The sequence below is a fragment of the Hypanus sabinus genome, chromosome 1 (genome assembly GCF_030144855.1).
Source record: "Hypanus sabinus isolate sHypSab1 chromosome 1, sHypSab1.hap1, whole genome shotgun sequence".
Taxonomy (NCBI): Eukaryota; Metazoa; Chordata; class Chondrichthyes; order Myliobatiformes; family Dasyatidae; genus Hypanus; species Hypanus sabinus.
Genome location: NC_082706.1, coordinates 186,441,959 through 186,461,411, shown reverse-complemented (window position 1 = coordinate 186,461,411; position 19,453 = coordinate 186,441,959). Strand labels below are relative to the sequence as shown.

Sequence of the window (19,453 nt, the reverse complement as noted above, 5' to 3'; positions counted from 1 at the left end):
GGACAGGTGGGTTAGTGAGTGGAAGTGTCGATCAGCCTTACAACTGGGGGAAAGTACCATTTTTTAAGTCGGTGGTCCTGACTTGGATGCTGCATTGCCTCCTCCCTGATGGGAAGGGACAAACAGTCCATGATCAGAGGGTGAAATCTTCATGATGTAACTGCCCTTTGCCATCATCTTTCTGTATGCATGTCCCTGACTACCCATTACAGAACCTTCCTGCCCCTGCTGTGCAGTTTCTGTACCATATAGTGATACCGCTTGTTAGCAGCATCTCTGCATAGTCGTGGCTGAAGGAAATACTTTTCAGAGTGCTCTGATCACGAGATTGTTTGCCTTCATATTCTCCTGCCTAGTATGAACCAGGTGTTGTGAGTTTCTTCACCTGTACCCAAAACCAGAAAAATCTCTTAAGTTTTGTCTATACCTATCATTGTCCATGATCTTGTTCTGATAGTGTGAAGATAAGTTGATCCACAGAGATGCAACAGGTTTTTTTAAAAATGAGATCAGCACTAATATTGATGCATCCAATAGCCAAGCAATAGAAGCACACCATGAGCCACTTTGATATTCCACCTACCAGAAAACCAAAACTACACATTGGACTCCAGGTGAAGTCTCACAAAAACATTGTCGATTATAGCAACAGTTCCCCTTGCAATTTTCCTCCCTAACTAACTGGTGGCTCTCCTTTAAAGGATAGCCAGATGGATCTTACTGAGCATCAGCACTCATTTGACTCAAGCCATTTAAATACTGATCTGATTTTATTTTCAAAATTAGAATCACCATCAGGTTTCTTATCATTGACTTATACAACTTGATATCTGAAACTTTGCTGCAGTAGTACAGGACAAAGCATAAAAATTATATTAATTCAAAAATAAATAACTAAGGCAAAATAAAGGAAAGGCAAGGTAGTGTTGATAGCTTCATGGACAATTCATAAATTTGATGGCGGAAGTGAAGAAGCTGTGCCTTCAGGCTCCTGTACCACCTCCTCGATGACAGTACAGTAATAAGGGCAGGTTTCCAGATGGTGAGGATCCTTAATGATAGATGCCACTGCCTTGATACACTCCCTCCTGAAGATTTCCCAGATGGTGGAAAGAGTTATGTCAATGACGGAGTTGGCTGGGTCCTCTTCTGATCCTGTGCATTGGAGCCTGTACACTCTGCAGTGATGCAACCAGACAGAATGTTTTTCACTGTACACTTACAAAAATTTATAGGCGACTTTGGTATCAAATCTCCTCAAACTCCTAAATAAGTATTGCATCAATGCATTGAGCCCAACAACTAAAAGCTCCTCACTGTTTTCACGCCTTAATGTTACAGGTATGTATTCTCCCTAACTTCTCTCCTGAAGTCCACAATCAATTCCATAGTTTTGCTGACATTGAGTGTGGGTTGTTGAGACTCTATCCAACCAGCCAATCTAACTCGATCCTGTACACCTCCTCATAACGTTGAGATTCGCCTAACAGTGGAATTACTGGCAAATTTATAGACGGTGTGTTTTGTCACACAGTCATAAATATGGAGAGAGTGGAGCAGTGGGCTAAGCACATATTCTTGAGGTGCACTTGAAATGATTATCATCAAGGAGAAGATGATATTACCAATTCACAATAACTGTGGTCTCCTGTTAAGGAAATCGAGGATCCAGCTGCAGAGGGAGGTACAGAGGCCCAGGTTCTGAAGCTTAGTGATTAGCACTGAGGGGGTTGATGAAGGGTATCGGCCCGAAACATCAACTGTACTCTTTTCCATAGATGCTGCCTGGAGTTCCTCCAGCATTTTGTGTGTGTTGTTTGGATCTCCAGCATCGGTAGACTTTCTCTTGTTTGTAGTTAAGCTTAGTTTACCTTTCTTGACATTAACCTCTTTCTTTCTCTTTTATAAATTTTAAAAACTCATAAGCCAAGCAAAATAAATTTCTATTAAATATCTGGCTTAAGTCAAAATGGATTTTTTTAACAGTAGGCTCAGTAGGTTTGATTTAAATAAAAGTTGTAAATTGATTTTAATTTAATGACAATGTTGAATAGTAAAGTTACTAAAAATCATTAGCCAAAGCAATATGAATAAAAATATAACATGTCATAATTTTATACAAGACTTTAACAAAACATTTTCTTACTAAGTGACATGATCAGGCTCAAATATAGGCCTAGCATGCGAGACCTGTGCACTACATTTTGCTGTACAAATACTCAATTCTGGGTTGAACATCAGATAAGCACACTTGGATTTCACCTTCAACTGAAATGAAATAATTTCTATCTTTGCTCTTAATGCATGTTAAAGAAGAAAAAGCTTGCTCACATATACAAGAAGTCAAGAACTGCAGCAAAATTTTCATTGCTTTCCTATGAAAACTCTTCTTTCACAGAAATCCAGAACTTGTCCAGGGCAGGTTGGTAAATCTCATTTTGAGTGCATGATCAGACTGCAGCTCACAAAGTTCTTCCTCATCTCTCAAAGTCAAGTTCTCAGACAGAGCAGAAGATTCAGAGAAAGGGTCCCTCACCCAGTCATGCACTTGTGTTGAAAGGGAGGAAAAATACTGTTCAATTTAGTTCTGCAGTTCTTCCAGGTGATTTTCAATAAGACTCAAGACTTTCTGGTACCTTTCCTCACTCTCAAGATCAAGCAGCAGTAGAAGCATTTTAAGATTTCCTTTTGCAACATGATTTTTCCAAAGATCCAGTTTCCTTCTAAATCCAAGAACTATGTCTCTTGTAGTCAAAACATTTTCTCCAGGGTTTTGCAAAGACTCGTTCAACTGGTTCAAATTATGCAAGATGTCTGCTAAGTAGGCTAGCTTCTGCAGCCATTCTTCATCTTCAAAACACTTAGCAAAATCTGGACTACTATTTTCTATGAAAGTACTCCTGCAATTCAACTTCCAGCTCAAACATCCTGTTGAGAACTCTTCCCTGCTAAACCATTGGATTTCTGTCTATAGCAGGAGACTGTTGTGCTCTTTGTCCAGGTTTTCACAGTTTTTTTAAACATTCCTGACTGCACTGCTCTTTGTTTAATAAAGTTAACCATTTTTGTAGCATCCAGAACTTGCTTTATTTCATCTCTAAGAGTTTTTGACATCTGCATCTCTCCATGAAGAGAGCAGTGTGTTGTGACATTAAGATTTTCTGTTTTTACAAATGAAATCTCTCATGGAGTCAACCATTGACATCAGTACAGATGTCAACACAGTTCCTCCAAGACAGACCTTCTGTTTTCAATATGAAGACAAAACATTAAATATATCTTGGCCTTTGCTTGTTTCGGGGAGGTAACTCAGGAGGGAGAGGCTGATGTCACAGCCCAGGTTGGGTGATTCCATTCAATGCTCGGAAAACACACTTCACTCTCTTATCAGCCTTCCATCCTCCCCTCCATGCACCAACACAACACTCACCAATTATCAACAGCCTCCACTACCTCATATCAAAAACTGAGGATGGACACAGCCCTACTGCATACTGCCGTACTAGGCTGAGAGACCGCTAACAAGATTGCTAATGGAGCTGCTTGGTCACTGCCCACCACTGCGAGCAATAGCATCGTGCAAAGTTCAAAAAACAATGTTTCGATTACTTAAATTGTGAGCTCTCACAGAACTCCAGTTGAGAAACCCTGCATTAATGCATGACTATGAAATTAATTTACACAATAATATGTCAATAAACAAGATTAGAATGGATAGGTGAAAATGAGATGAATGTATGTATATCCAAAGACAATGAGTAAACGTGTGAGTACACAATTAGAGATAAAAAGTATCGTGGACTAGATAAAGAGTCTAGTTTCCTTATTGTTCTATTTCAAAGAATAGAAGTTCAAAGAATCCACAGGTAATTTAACATTCTGCCTTACTAATTCACCAGCCGCATGTAGATTAGGTGGATTAGGGAATCTAAATATAGTTGAAGAATGGTAGTTGTGTATTTAATATTTCAGTAATATTTAAGAAATACTGTTAAGTATATTGATTAAGCAATCTTTGCTGTTTACATACAGTAATTAATTACAGTTATATGTAAAAGTACATGAATGGCATAAGTCATTAAGCCACCACGCCATACAAGCATGCTTTGCTTAAAGTAAAAACCAAGTTAAACAAATTATTCCTGTCTCCATGTTTTTATTTAGATTAGTTTTATGTTTTGGAGCTGCAAACATAACAGTAGTAACAAAATTTAAGTTATCAACTCAGGATACCAGGACCACCAGACTCAAAAACAGCTACTTTTCCCAAGCTGTAAACCTGTTCAACATCTCTACACACTAACCCAGACCTCCATGCCCCCAAACACCACTACTTTATTATTTTATGTCAGTCACCTTACATACAGACATTCCTGTGCCTAGCGTTACTTTCTGGACATACTGAACAATGTATGCAAATAACCTATCTGTTATATTGATATTCGTTGTGTTTTTAATTATTATTATTTTGTTCTTTCTTTTATGTTTTTTGTTAGTACTGCATCAGATCTAGATTAACAACCATTTTGTTCTCCTTTATACTTGCGTACAGGCAATGACACTAAAGAATCTTGAATCAAAATATTGTACATTGTGAAAGTGTGCATTCTTCCATGGATTTTCAAGATAAATGTTGCTTCGATTAAATACAATTCTAGTTAAAAGAGCTCCAACCTTTCCTGGTGAGTCCACTATCCTAAAGAGTAATCCCAAACAAACGTATAAGGGTGGAAAAGGCAAAGGGCTTGAGAAGAAGGAATCTGATAGGAGGGGAGAGTGAACTGTGGGAGAAAGGGAAGGGCACCAGGGGGAGGTGATAGGCAAGTGAGGAAAAGAAGTGAGAAGACAAAGTGGGGTATTGAAGAAGAGGGAAGCGGGAGGTGAAAAAAATACTAGAAGTTGGACAAATTGATGGTATGCCATTAGGTTGGAAGCAACCTAGACGGAATATGAGATGTTGCTCCTCCAAACTGAGATTCATTGTGGCAGAAGTGAAGGCCATGGACTGACATGTCAAAACAGGAACTGGGATAGGAATTGAAATGGTTGGCCACTGGGAAATCCCACTTTTTGTGGATGGAGTGGATATACTCAACAAAGTGATTCCCCAATCTACCCCGGGTCTCAACAATGAAGAGGTTGCATCGGGAGCACCAGGCACAGTAGACAAGCCCAAAAGATGTGCAACAAAAGTGTTGCCTCACTTGGAAAGACATGTTTGGGGCCCTGAATGGAGGAGAGAGGGGTAGTGAAAAGCAGGTATAGCATTTCAGCTGCTTGCAGGAATAAACGTAAGGAGGGACATTAGTGAGGAGGGACAAAAGGACAAGGGAATCACTGAGGGAGCAATCCCTGCAGAAAGTAGAGAGTGGGAGAGAGGTAAAGATGTGCTCGGTGGTAGAGTCCTGTTGAAGATGACAGAAATTGCAGAGAATGATATACTAGATGGGGAGGCTCATGGGGTGGTAGGTGAGGACAAGAAGAACTCTATCACTCTTAAAGTCTTCCAGATGGGAATGACACGGATGTCCAGGAAATGGAGGAAATGAGCATGAGGGCAGCATCAATGGTGGGAAAAGGAGAATATCCCTGTTGTTCTGGAAAGACTCATCCTAGAAACCAATGCAGCAGAGATCAAAGAACTGAATGTCATTTTTACATGTGGGAGAGGTACAGTCAAGATATCCGTGGGATATCAGTAGGTTTATAAAAGTTATCTGTGGACAGCTGGTCTCCAAAGATGGAGACACAGAGATCAATAAAAGGGAAAGAGGTGTCAGAAGTTGACCAAGTGAATTTAAGGGCAGGATGGAAGCTGGAGGCAAAATTGATGAAATTGACAAGATCAGCATGGGTGCATGAAGAAGTACCAATGCAGTCACAATGTAGCGCAGGAAGAGTTGGGGATAATTGTCAGGGAAAGCTTGGAACATGGACTGCTCAACATAACCAATGAAAAGGCAGGGTTTCACTGGGGCCCAAGCGGGTGCCCATGGCTGCACCTTGAGTTTGGAGAAAGTAGGAGGAGTCAAAGAAATTGTTGAGGGTGAGTACCAGTTTCACCAGACAGAGAAGGATGGTGATGGAGGGGAACTGGTTGGGTCTGGTGTCAAGAAAGAACTGGAGAGCTTTTAAGGGTTTTTTAAAATGGGGATTATAAATGTATAGGGACAGGACATACGTGGTGGAAATAAAGTGATCGGTGATAAGGATTTGGAAGTTGCTTGAGAGTATGTGAAATGTCATGGATGTAGGTTGGAAGAGAATGAACCACCAAGGGGGATAAAATGGAGTTGAGGTACGTGGACAAAAGTTCAGTGGGACAGGAGCAGGCAGAAACAATGGATCTTGTGGTTACTGGGTAGGAGGTAGAAACAAGCAATGCAAGGTAAGGGAACTATGAGGTTGGTGGCAGTGAATGGGAGAATTCCAGAGTTGATGAGGTTGGTGATGGTGCAGGAGACAATGGCCTGATGGTCTTCAGTGGCGTCTTGTTCAAGGGCTAAACAAGAGGATGTTTCTGCAAGTTGCTGCCTGGTCTTAGCAAGGTAGAGGTCAGTCCACCACAGTACAACAGCACCCACTTTGCCTGCAGGTTTGATGGTGAGGTTGGGATTGATGAGGAAAGAGTGAGCAGTGTGATCAGAGGGAGTAAAGTTCAAAGAGGAGAGAGGAGTGCTAATGTCGAGCCAGTTGATGTCTCATCAGCAATTAAAGATAGAAAGATCCAGATCAGGCAGAAAACCAGACCAAGATGTACAAGTTGAGGATGAGGGTTGGAAATGAAAGAAGGGGGACATCAGTTGGGAATCCTTGCCAAAGAAGTGGGCTTGGAGATAGAAGTGATGGAAGAGGAGCTCAGCATCGTGACAGGCACTGTACTCACTGAGGTACAAATGAAGGGAATAAGAGGTAAGGCCCCTGCTGAAGTCAGAACGTTCCACCTTAAAGAGAGGGGAAAATCAAAAGGGAATGATGAGAACAGGGCAGGGATTAGAGCTGGGATCAGGGAGGCGGGGGGCGGAGGACAGCGTTGGTGGCGTCAGAGAAGAGGGGAGGATTAGGACCTTCAGGAAAGGTAGGGTGGGAAGAAGATGGAGGCTCTGAAGGCCCAAGAGGTGACAGGGAGCCTGAGAGACCCGGGGTTGGGAGTATTAGTGAAGGAAGAGGAGCCCAGCAGCCTAGCAGAAGCAAGAAAGGTTTGGGTCTGGAGCCAAATTTGGGGCTGGAACCGAAGCTATGGGCCACGTAATTTGCAGTCTGTTGGGTTGGTGGAACCACAGTTGGCGTTGGTGAGTTCTGAGGTCAAGAGCTTCATGAGGTCATTTGAGCCAGATTTCGTGACAGTGGCACCCATGGTCTGATGGCACCCAGGGCCAATTAATTCACATTAATTAAATTATACTTCTCATCAACAGGAGGTGACAAGCAGTCACCTGTGAGGTGATAGGCAGTCACATGTGAGGATATACTGTGTGGTGATAGGCAGTCACCTGTGCAGATATAGAGGCGAGGTGATAGGCCATCACCTGTGAAGGCATACTGTGAGCTGATAGGCAGCCACCTGTGAGGGTATACTGTGAGGTTATAGGCAGTCACATGTGAGGATATAGAGGTGAGGTGATAGGTAGTCCTCATCCATAACCTAAGTAAAATGGATTCAATTTTTGACAAAAAAAATAGACGAATACTATATGGATATGGTAAATAAATGAGTCTCTAACTCATAAGATGGATTCACTGATCTGTTATATTGAATCTAAAACTAATAAAACTCTTCAACATCCAATATTTTAACAGGCTCTGATCATCTGGTCAGAATGAGCAAAGTAGAAAAACAAATTATTATGCCTTCCAAATAATCTTGTTACATCTTACAGTCCCAATTGATATATTCACTAAGGGCAAAATATGGATGAAGCAACAATATTAACATTCTCAAAACTCAAGAACAGCCCTTACTTAACAGAACGTGAAAGTATCATAAAAATAGCAATACATGATGTGTCAAAAGGTTTAGATGCTGGGATCACAGCAACAAAATATATTTTAAAAAGATAGTTATCAAAGCAGAGTATCTGATGGATGTCAGCATTGCAATATTAGTTGATCACAGGAAACTTTATGGTACTGTGCCACATGTGTCCATCCATCTTAGTCAGCAGCTACACAGTACAAGGCAATCAATACTGTAGACAAGAAAGACCAAGTTCCCGCATCTTCCATCATTAATAAGCGTCATACAAATCTCTGACACAAGTGATAAGATATTCATCCTCATCATGAAGTGAGCTTGTCTGAATAAAGAGAAATGAAGTTGCCATTTCTCCTCACTTAATACAAAACTAAAGCTTTCCCTTAGGTCGACAACTTGCCAAAAAAGAACAAGTGCTGACACCCAGGTCAGCCAGTGTCACCCAGGACTGGACTGTCCTCAGATGAAAGTTAAATGCATACAGAATGATATATTGTCACTTTGTTTTGACCTTATGATGTTTTTAGTACCATTTGTTTTGTGAATTGGAAATTTAAAATGTTAATGATAATAATTTCATCCTAAAGCACCAAGTTATAAAAATACTACAGATCATCAACTACTAACACTACACCAAATCACATACAGTGCCTATAAAAAATATTCCCCACCTCCCCCCACCCAGAACTTTTTATGTTTTATTGTTTTACAACATTGATTTAACTTGGCTTTTTTGATACTGATGAACAGAAAAAGATACTTCTGTGTCAAAGTGAAAACAGATCTCTAAAAAGTGATCTAAAATTAATTACAAATATAAAACACAAAATAATTGATTGCATAAGTATTCACCCCCCCCCCTTTAATATGATGCACCAAATCATCACGGTTTAGCCAATTGGTTTTAGAAGTCACATAATTTGTTAAATGGTTTGGAGACCATTGCAGTCAAGGTGTTTCAATTGATTGTAGTAAAAATACACCTGTATTTGGAAGGTCAAACTGCTGATGAATCAGTATCCTGGCAAAAATTACACCATGAAGATAAAAGAACACTCCAAGCAACTCCACAAAAAGGTTATTAAAAAGCACAAGTCAGGAGATGGATACAAGAAAATTTCAAAGTCACTGAATATCCCTTGGAGTACAGTTAATGCAATTGCCAAGAAATGGAAAGAATATGGCACAGCTGTAAATCACCCTAGAACAGGGCATCCTCAAAAACTGAGTGACTGTGAAGGAAGGGGACTAGTGAGGGAGGCTACCAAGAGGCCTATGTCAAATCTGGCTGAGTTACAAGCTTCAGTGGATAAGGTGGGAGAGACTGCATATACAACAACTGTTGCCCGGGTGTTTCACTAGTCACAGCTTTATGGGAGAGCGGCAAAGGGAAAGCCTCTGTTGGAAAATGCTCAAATGAAATTTCTGCTACAGTTTGCCAGAAGGCATGTGGGAGACTCTGATATCAGCTAGAAGAATGTTGTATGGACTGATGAAACCAAAATTGAGCGTTTCGCCCATCAGACTAAATGTTATGTTTGGCATAAGCTATACACCGCACAGCATGAAAAGCACACCATCCCTACTATAAAGCATGGTGAAGACTGCCTCATGCTAAGGGATGCTTCTCTGTAGCAGGCCCTGGAAGGCTTGTGAAGGTAAAGGGTAAAATGAATGCAGCAAAATACAGGGAAATCCTAGAGGAAAACCTGATGCAGTCTGCAAGGGAACTACGAGTTGGAAGATTTGTTTTCCAGCAAGATAATGACTCCAAACATAAAGTCAAAGCTTCATAGGCTTAACAACAACAAAATTAATATCCTGGAGTGGCAAGTCAGAGTCCAGACCTCAATCCAATTGAGAATTTGTGGCTGGATTTGAAAAGGTCTCTTCATTCATGATCCCCATGCAATCTGACAGAACTTGAGCAGTTTGGTAAATAAGGTTGGGGGAAAAAATTACACTGTCCAGATGTACAAAGCTGATAGAGACCTACAGTATCCACACAGACTCAAGGCTGTAATTGCTACCAAAGGTGTATCTACTAAATACTGACTTGAAGGGTGCAAATACTTATGCAATAATTATTTTATGTTTTATATTTGTAATTAATTTAGATGACTTGGTAGAGATTTGTTTTCAGTTTTACACAAAAAATTCCTTTTCTGTTGATCAGTGTAAAAACAGTCAAATTAAATCCACTGTGATTCAATGTTGTAAAACAATAAAACATGAGAACATCTAAGGGGAGTGAATAATTTTTATAGGCACTGTGTACCTATAACAATATTTTGGTTATTGCTTTAAAAGATCTGTGAAAATAATGCTTACACTGATGAGAATCTGCAAAAATTGTTGATTTATTAGAAAATGTACAGTATATTAATGATGTTTCAACAGAGACACTCATAAAAATGCAAGCACTATTAAAATCACTACTATTTTGAATAGATGAATAAGAAAAAGCTCAGGTTTATTGTAAATATTTTTTTCAAGAATATTGACTGCAATATCTAGTTCAAGAATGGTGATATTAAAGTACTGAAGAGCGAATTTTCACTGTTCGGAACAACTGTCATGACTACCTTTAAAATAAGAATTTAAATTTTATATTTGCTGTGATAATGCTACTGAAACCCATTTATGATTTTTATGTCTAAGTTATTTACTTGGAGATACAGCATGGAATAGGCCCCTCTGGCCTTTTGATACATGCCACCCAGCAATTCCCAAAAATTCTGAGTTAACCTGATACGTCTTTGGGAGGAAACTGGAGTACCCAAAGAAAACCCACACATTCCACGAGGTGGCGGGGGTTGGAGGGGATTGTACAAACATCTGACAGAGGACCACACACAAAATGCTGCAGGAAATCAGCAGGCCCGGCAGCATCTATAGAAAAAAGTACTGTCGACATTTCACACCAAAACCTTTCGGTAGGACTGAAGAAAGAAAGCTGAGGAGTAGACTTGAAAGGTGGGGGGAGGGGAGATGGAAACACCAGGCGATAGGTGAAAGTTGGAGGGGGAGGAATGAAGCAAAGAGCTAGTAAGTTGATTCGTAAAAGTGACAGAAGGCCATGGAAGAAAGAAAAAAGGGGGGGAGGAGCACCAGAGGGAGGCGATGGACGGGCAAGGAGATAACATGAGGGAGGGAAAAGGGGATGGGAAATGGTGAAGGGGGTGACATTACTGAAAGTTTGAGAAATCGGTGTTCATTCTTCCTAACTGTTTTGACCTCAAATGTCGACTGTACTTTTTTCTATAGGTGCTGCTTGGCCTGCTGAGTTCCTCCAGCATTTTGTGTGTGTTGCTCGAATTTCCAGCATCTGTAGATTTTCTCTTGTCTGTGATCTGACAGAGGACGCCAGGATTGAACTCCAAACTCTAACACCCTGAGCTGCAATAACATCGCGCTACTATGCTACCATGTTGGATGTGGACTTACTCAAAAACAGCTGTTCTAATTAACTCTCCCTAGATCCTGCCTAATGCTCTTGGACTTGGCGCTGCTCCAATTTAATACTGACTGACAAGGTTCATACTTGTCATCATTGATAGCCATGTTAAAACTTGAAGATTTTTGGTCATTGTTCCCTAGCCCTCACCCACTGAAAGGTCAGTGACCTGGCCATACTCTTTACACAACACTGTCAATACATTCTTAGTGATTTACTTTATTATGTAAAATTCAATATGTAACATGTTACTAATATTGCATTATTTATATTAGCAGAGCAGCAATGGCTGGAGTTTCTGTGAAAAATGAGGGAAGTACAAGACATATGTTTGAAATAAGAAGACACTTTCAAAAGGAAGAAGGACACTACCATGGCTGACAAGTGAAATCAGAGCCAAAGTAAAAGCAAAAGAGAGGACATAGAAGGACGCCAGAGCTAGTGGAAAGATAGAGGATTGGAGAGCTTTTAAAAACTTGCAGAAGGAAACTAAGAAGGTCATTTGGAAGGAAAAGATCAATTATGAGAGGAAGCTAGCAGCTAATATCAAAGACACCAAAAGCATTTTTCAGTATATAAAGGGTAAAAGAGAGTCAAGGGTAGATTATAGGACCAATACAAAGTAACACTGGAGATGTTGTAATGAGAGATGCAGAGATGGCAGAGGAACTGAATGCATATTTTGCATCAGTCCTCACAATGGAAGATGTCTGCAGTATACCGGACATTCAAGAGTGTCAGGGAAATGAAGTTTGTGCAGTGAAAGTTATGACTGAGAAGGTGCTCAGGAACCCTAATTTTCTGAGGGTGAATAAATCTGGACCTGATGGAATTCATCCTTGGGTTCTGAAGGAAGTAGTTGGAGAGATTGCGGAGGCATTAATGATGATCTTTCAAGAATTGATAGATTCTGGCATTGTACCAGATGACTGAAAAATTGCAAATGTTACTCCACTATTTAACAAGGGTGAGAGGCAGCAGAAAGGGAACTATAGACCTGTTAGCCTGACATCAGTGGTTGAGAAGTTGTTGGAATCGATTGATAGGGATGAGATTACAGAGTACACATGACAAGACAGGCCAAAGCCCGCATGGTTTCCTGAAAGGAAAATCCTGCCTGACAAACCTAAAGCAATTCTCTGAGGAAATTACTAGCAGGGTTGACAAAGGAGATACAGTAGAGGTGGTGTACTTGGATTTTCAGAAGGCCTTTGACAAGGTGCCACACATGAGGCTGCTTAGCAAGATAAGAGCCCATGAAATTACAGGGAAGTTACTAGTGTGGGTGGAGCATTGGCTGGTCGGCAGAAAACAGAGAGTGGGAATAAAGGGATCCTATCCTGGGGGGCTGCCGGTTACCAGTCGAGTTCCACAGAGGGTCGGTGTTGGGTCTGCTGCTTTTCACAATGTATGTCAATGATATGGACTATGGTATTAATGGATTTGTGGCTAAATTTGCCAATGATACAAAGATAGGTGGAGGAGCGAGTAGTGTTGAGTAAACAGAGAACCTGCAGAGAGACTTAGATAGTTTAGGGGAATGGGCAAAAAAAGTGGCAAATGAAATACAATGTGGGAAAGTGCATGGTCATGTACTATGATGGAAGAAATAAACAGGCAGACTATTCTTTAGATGGGGAGAGAATTCAAAATGCGGAGATGCAAAGGGACTTGGGAGTCATTGTGCAAGATACCCTAAAGGTCAAACTCCAGGTTGAGTCGGTTGTGAAGAAGACAAATGCAATGATGGCATTCATTTCCAGAGGTATAGAATATAAGAGCAGGGATGTGATGTTGAGGTTCTATAAGCACTCGTGAGACCACATTTGGGGTATTGTCTGTAGTTTTGGGATCCTTATTTTAGAAAGGATAATCTGAAATTGGAGAGGGTTCAGAGAAGATTCACGAGAATGATTCCAGGAATTAAAGGGTTACTGTATGAGGAACGTCTGGCAGCTCTTGGGCTGTATTCCTGGAATTCAGGAGAATGGTGAGGGGGGGGGGGGGGGGGAATCTCATAGGAACATTTCGAATGTTAAAAGGCCTGAACTGATTAGATTTGGCAAAGTTGTTAACCATGATAGGGAATTCTAGGACAAGAGGGCATGACTTCAGGTTTGAAGGACATCCTTTTAGAACTGAGATGCGGAGAAATTACTTCAATGTGTTGCTTGGAGTTCCAGCATCTGCAGATTTTCTCTTGTTTGTGATTATTTATATTAGGTGTTTTATAGGAAAATGCTGAATATCAGGGAACTATAAGAGAGAAAGAGATGCATTGAAGCTTAAATAATAATGCAAAAAATAACAGATGTAAATTCACATGAACTTCTACAATATATTAAAAGTAACAAGTAGATAAATTAATAAACTTGGTGAGAAATGCTAACAGTTCCATGTCAAACTACTTCCATAAGTGGCAGAAAATTTACACTGCCTCATAAACAGAAATATCCCAAATTTGTGAGCTGTCCATCAATTGGGACAGTACAGTAGCAAAGTGGTTAGCACATTGCTTTATGGTACAGGCAACTCAGTTTCAATTCCTGCTGTTGCCTGTAAGGAATTTGAATGTTCTCCCCATAACCATGTGGGTTTCATTGGGGCGCTCCAATTTCCTTCCACAGTCCCAAGACGTATTGGTTGATAGGTTAATTGGTCATTGCAAATTGCTTTGTGATTAAGCTAGGGTTAAATCGGAGGTTGTTGGGCGACATGGCTCGAAGGGCCAACTCTGCACTGTATCTCAATAAATAAAAAATATATAAATATTTTTGCTGACTGTGCTCCATCATTGGGACTCCTCATGAAATTCAGCAGTAACGCAACAACCTGCTGCAGTTCCCCAACACTTACAATGTAGTATCTGCCTGCTAAACTAGTGCCAAGTTAGAGGAACTGCAAATTATTAAACTCAATGGAGAGGACAGCTGCAAGGAAATTGCCTAAATATTAGACAATTTATTTTTTAGTTCATTACATTAATTTAAAATCACTTTGAGCACTTTAACCATTGAACACATCAACATGAAACATTGCTGTAGAAAAGCAGCATTCATCGAAGATCCTCACCACCCAGGCCATGCTCTTTTCTCACTGGTACCAACAGGTATAATGTACAGGCGCCTCAAGACTCACACCACCAGGTTCAAGAACAGTTACAACTCCTCAACCATCAGGCTCTTGGACAAAAGGGGATAGCTACACTCACTTAAGGACTCTTCTGTCATGTTGTTACATGCTCATTATTTATTGACTATCTGCATTTACACAGCTTGTTTATAGTTACTGTTCTATAGATTTGCTAAGTATCCCCACAGAAAAAGAACCTGTATGTGGTGGCATGTATATATTATGATAATAAATTTTATTTTCAACTTTGAAGTTTAGAGCATTTCACTGGGTTTTTTTTGGTTTTTATATTTTTTCATTGTATTGAATGTCAAGGTAATTCAGAAGCTTTCAAATCCCTTGACAGTTTAGAGCAAGATTTGCAGGTTAAAATTTTGCTGATATACATGCAAAGCTTGAACAGGCCTGTCCACCATGCAATATTACACTGCATGATACCCTGCTATCACAGAGGGCTTTGGCATTTGGAATTGGTATGGCTTGCGGCAATATCAAAACTGTTGCATCTGGAAATGGTAAAGTCATACTAATTATGTAGGTCAGTAGAGGAAGCAAGTTTTGGGCTAACATTTGGATACAGGCCCTCAATGAGAAAAAACCTTCATGCAAAGTACTTTCACTTGATTATTCTCTCCACAAAGACTGACTGGCCTACTGTGTTCCCATTCTCTTCTGCTACACATATTATCAGTGAAAGAAGAAAAATAAACATACCTCAAGCTCACTTTGTTCACTTTCACACCATGCATCTTTTAATTCCTCATGAAGACTTCTACCCATCACATCATTAGTTTCCAAATGAAATATTGCTCCCAGAAGGGGCTTTGAGATTTCTGATTTTTTCCTGCTAGGTAAAAATATATAGCTGTAGTTCATAGTCAACATAAAATAAAGAGTTTCCCTAATTTATTTATAAGTATTTAAAGAAATAAAGTATAACACAAATACATTACTGATTATTAATCATCTCCTGCATTATTTTGATGATCATACTTCCTTTTTTAATTGCACTTACACTAATTATGTTAATGTATTTCCAATTTATAGCATCTCTCTGGTACTGGTAATATAACTAACACCAGCTAACATATTAACAAAGCATAAATTGATGTATCTATAATTGTAATTAGTAATTGTAACTACATAATTAAGCATTAAAATTCTATTTAAAAAGTAAACTTTATTTTAATATCTTGGTTTAATCAAAAAAGCAAGCTCATAGAATTCAAACCTGAGAGCATAATAATTGAGAGAATGCCAATACCTTAATATATATTTTGTTCATTTCAGACTATTTCATATTTTAATTGCAGTGAATTTTGCATCATTACCACACTGACTATTATCTGAAACAAACCTCACAAATTATAGCTTTATAAAATTAGATTATCTGGCTAACAAATGTTTGTACTGTCACTTTCTACATCTGTACCTAAATAATTATTATTTGCTACTGACACAAAGAGGAAGCCCAAAACCTTTATTGACAATACACTTGATGCTGGGCTTTCTGTCTGTCATACTATCCTATTAACACAACCTAACAAAATTAGGTTGGAATATACAGTAATAGGATGCAAATTGTTCCTCCATAATTGCCTCGAGCAGTGGTCTTTCCCTTGCTAGCACAATTCTCTCTATATCTATCTAAGCCTGGGATAATTCATCAAGAAAATGTTCAACCTTATTGCAAATGCCTGGCCAGTAAAACCAGTTGCTGTTAACTATTGTTTGAAAATGGCATGTTAGGTCCGCCATCTCCAATCCCCTGCCACTCCTGCACTTGTACATTTCTCCCTTGGGTAATGTTAGACACTACATTTGAGGCTGCCAGAACAATTAACCCTTCTGTTAATTAGAAGGAAATGTCAGGTGCACAGATGGTACAAGCTGGCATGCAGCCATCTAGCCAACTGCTACTGTATGCAGCTACCCTGCTGCTGACAACTATTCAGTCAAGTGCCAAACCAGCAGATGTCAATTTTTTCCAGCTGAGGAAGGCTGAACAACAGAGAGAACTCCAATGATTTTAAGCCCACAACAAATACTTCAAGAAGTTTCATATTCATTGCCTGTTGTTACACTAACTGATCCTATGTAAATGCAGTCCTATGTAATCCTATGTAAACTGATCCTATGCAAATGCAAGTAGGGAATATAACCACAGCAGCGATCCTTTCATGTTCAAATCTACAACCAGACCACCTAAGCCTGAATCATTTAAAACAGGGAGGTACAAAAAATATTTACAAGATTACAATGGAGTGTGTGGCTCTTTCTGGAAGCACAAGTTATTGGAAGGAAAAAAATGACTTTTGACCAAAACATTTTTTTGGTGACAGATCAGCTTTAATGCACCAAACATTATATACCAAACTGATGCCCTCCTGTAGCTTTAAGGTTAAAAACACATGATGTGGCTCAACTGAATATTGAACTAGTCAGAGGAAGACAAAGATCAGGTCTAGGGGTAGGAGGAAAAAAAGTCCTAAATGGAGAACCAAATGAGCCAGCAGTGAGACAGGATTTATTTGTAGACTCTGCAGGAACACATTGGGTCACAAAGTTAAAAACTGCATATTAGCCTTTTGTAGAGCAGCCTCCTACAGTCTATTAAAGATTGCTGGTTGGGCCTATAGTATACCAAAGCAAAGGTTAAGTTACTTCAATTCAATCTTAGAGTACTTAGTAACACTAACAAAAACAACTGACGTTAGACTAAATTTATATAGCTCTACACTTACATGATTGAACTATGAAATGCTGGACTTGCAACTTTCTCCAGCTGAATACTTCTCAAGTTAAGACTGGAAAACTGAAGAGCATAAGAAAAGAAACGTGGTAAAAGAAATGTTGTTGGTTTCCTTTAAAACAATATTATTTGCAGAATATTCATGGAACTCTAACATAGAATAAGGATGACGAAGTAAAACACCTATTAACAAAAGGAAGTCAGAAATCACTGAAGGAAATAGATCAAGTTCTATTTGGCTTACCTTCTTCATGATACACTTAAAACAGGCTTGGACATCCAGTACACAAGCTCTGGGGATGATAAATAATGCCAACCTTTATTGCACACTGTACACAACAAGCCAATAACTGGCCTACACAATTTATATTTCTAAGCCTGTACATCCTGCCATTTAATATAGTTCAACTCAAAAGTATAGTGCATCATTAATAAACACTTGTATAAGTACAGATGTAAAAACCTCTCATTAAACAGTGTTATAAGATCAGATGTTAAAACCCATCACTATGACAAGAACAGACTAAATAAAATGGCTGAATACCATGGCAACATCAAGTGTCAAAAGATCCAAACTGGTCTATGTCTTAAAGTAGGGATTAGAAGTTTCATCCACCAAGGTGATCTTAGATGATAGCATCCAATAACTCAAAAGCATGGCACTACAATGATCTACAAACATAATAAAAGTTAACAGTTCACAGTACATGAAGGACAATAATTGGAGTGCCACAATATCTGATCAAAAATTGTGATTGAAATAGCTAGAATTGTGAAAAATCCTAATTTCTAAACTCATATAACTGCACTGATAAAAGAATAATATGTTCATGCTTCATGCAGTAAAACAAAGAACTGAAGAAAGGATCTCAAAGAATATTTGAAGTCCATTCTTCATGATTAATTCTTCTCGGCTCTGGAGAAGAAGACAAGCCTGCAAAATCAACATACTCCTAACACTGTCCTGGTATAAATTTATCCCCTGTTTTCAGTATTTACTCATTTTTACTGCCAACTTATGCCAGTTTCCATGTTTTGTATTGACATTAAAAAGGTACTTGATGAGATAACACAAATTCGATTTATATCTGTCAGGAACAGGGTAATAGTTACTGAGCCTCTAACCCAAATCTTAGTATAAAAAAGTCTATCAACATAGTTTGCTATCCTGCTCTCTTCCACCAAATATATGAAATTGTGCAAAGGGAAAAAAACAAGTTAACTATTTGCCTGTAATTAATCAGTTATCTTCTTGAATTTTACAACTGAGAGACAGTTGCAAGATAGTAAGTACAAATAAAGGGGGGATGGAAGTCATCTTCTCACATCTGTTTTACCTAATCCCAGTTATAAAATTTATATCAACGTGTCAAACATTTTACCAATTTTATGAACTTATGAAATCTTACAATGGCATCCATCTGTCTTGATGACAATGTAAATAGAGTGTGCACTATGGGAAAGTCTGTTGTAGAGCGCAATGCCTGCTGTGTCTGCACGGTCTTGGATTGAAACCTTTTACATGAACACATAAGGCCAATGAACCAGAAAAAAGTTCTACCAAAGACCACCAAACTTTGTCATCAGTAGTTTATTAGAAATAACCATTTACACTTAAAAAGCATAGTGATGACTAAGTTAACATAAACCCTCCACTGCAGACTATATAAATGTTACTGTTGCTAATTGGGATATGCTTTTGTTTTCTGATATTTCTTCCAATAAAATCTTGGAAGAAAATGAACAGATCCTGCTTAGCCCCAAATTACATTTTAAACCTAAATCTATCCTTCGGACCCACACTAGCAGGTCCAGGAACAGTTATTACCCCTCAACCATCAGGCTTTTGAAACAGAAGGGATAACTTCACTCGCCTAATCACTGAACTCACCTTCAAAGACTCCTCATCTCATGCTCTCAATAGTTGTTGCTTATTTATTTATTTTTATTATTTCTTTTTTTCTTTTATATTTGTACAGTTTGTTGTCTTTTACACATTGGTTGTTTGTCCTTCCTGTTGGGTGTGGTCTTTCTAATGTTTCTTGGATTTACTGAGTATGCCTACAAGTAAATGAATCTCAGGGTTGTACATATACGGTATACACACACACACATATATATAGATAGATATACACAT

At 39.1% G+C, this 19,453-nt stretch overlaps 1 protein-coding gene across 17 annotated transcripts in view; it reads right to left on the bottom strand.

Moving 5' to 3' along the window:
* Positions 1-19,453, bottom strand: part of LOC132401241 (interaptin-like) — a 617,788-nt gene that overhangs the window by 526,813 nt on the left and 71,522 nt on the right. For 15 of the 17 annotated variants that reach the window (XM_059983244.1, XM_059983267.1, XM_059983373.1 and 12 more), the window contains exons 4-5: positions 17,309-17,379; positions 15,279-15,411 (exon numbers count right to left, since the gene is read on the bottom strand). The exons of 1 other annotated variant lie outside the window; for it this stretch is intronic. In XM_059983244.1, the coding sequence (XP_059839227.1) occupies positions 15,279-15,411; positions 17,309-17,379 (204 nt within the window). The remainder of the gene's footprint in view (positions 1-15,278; positions 15,412-17,308; positions 17,380-19,453) is intronic. One more of the 17 variants, XM_059983253.1, reaches the window with a different exon arrangement.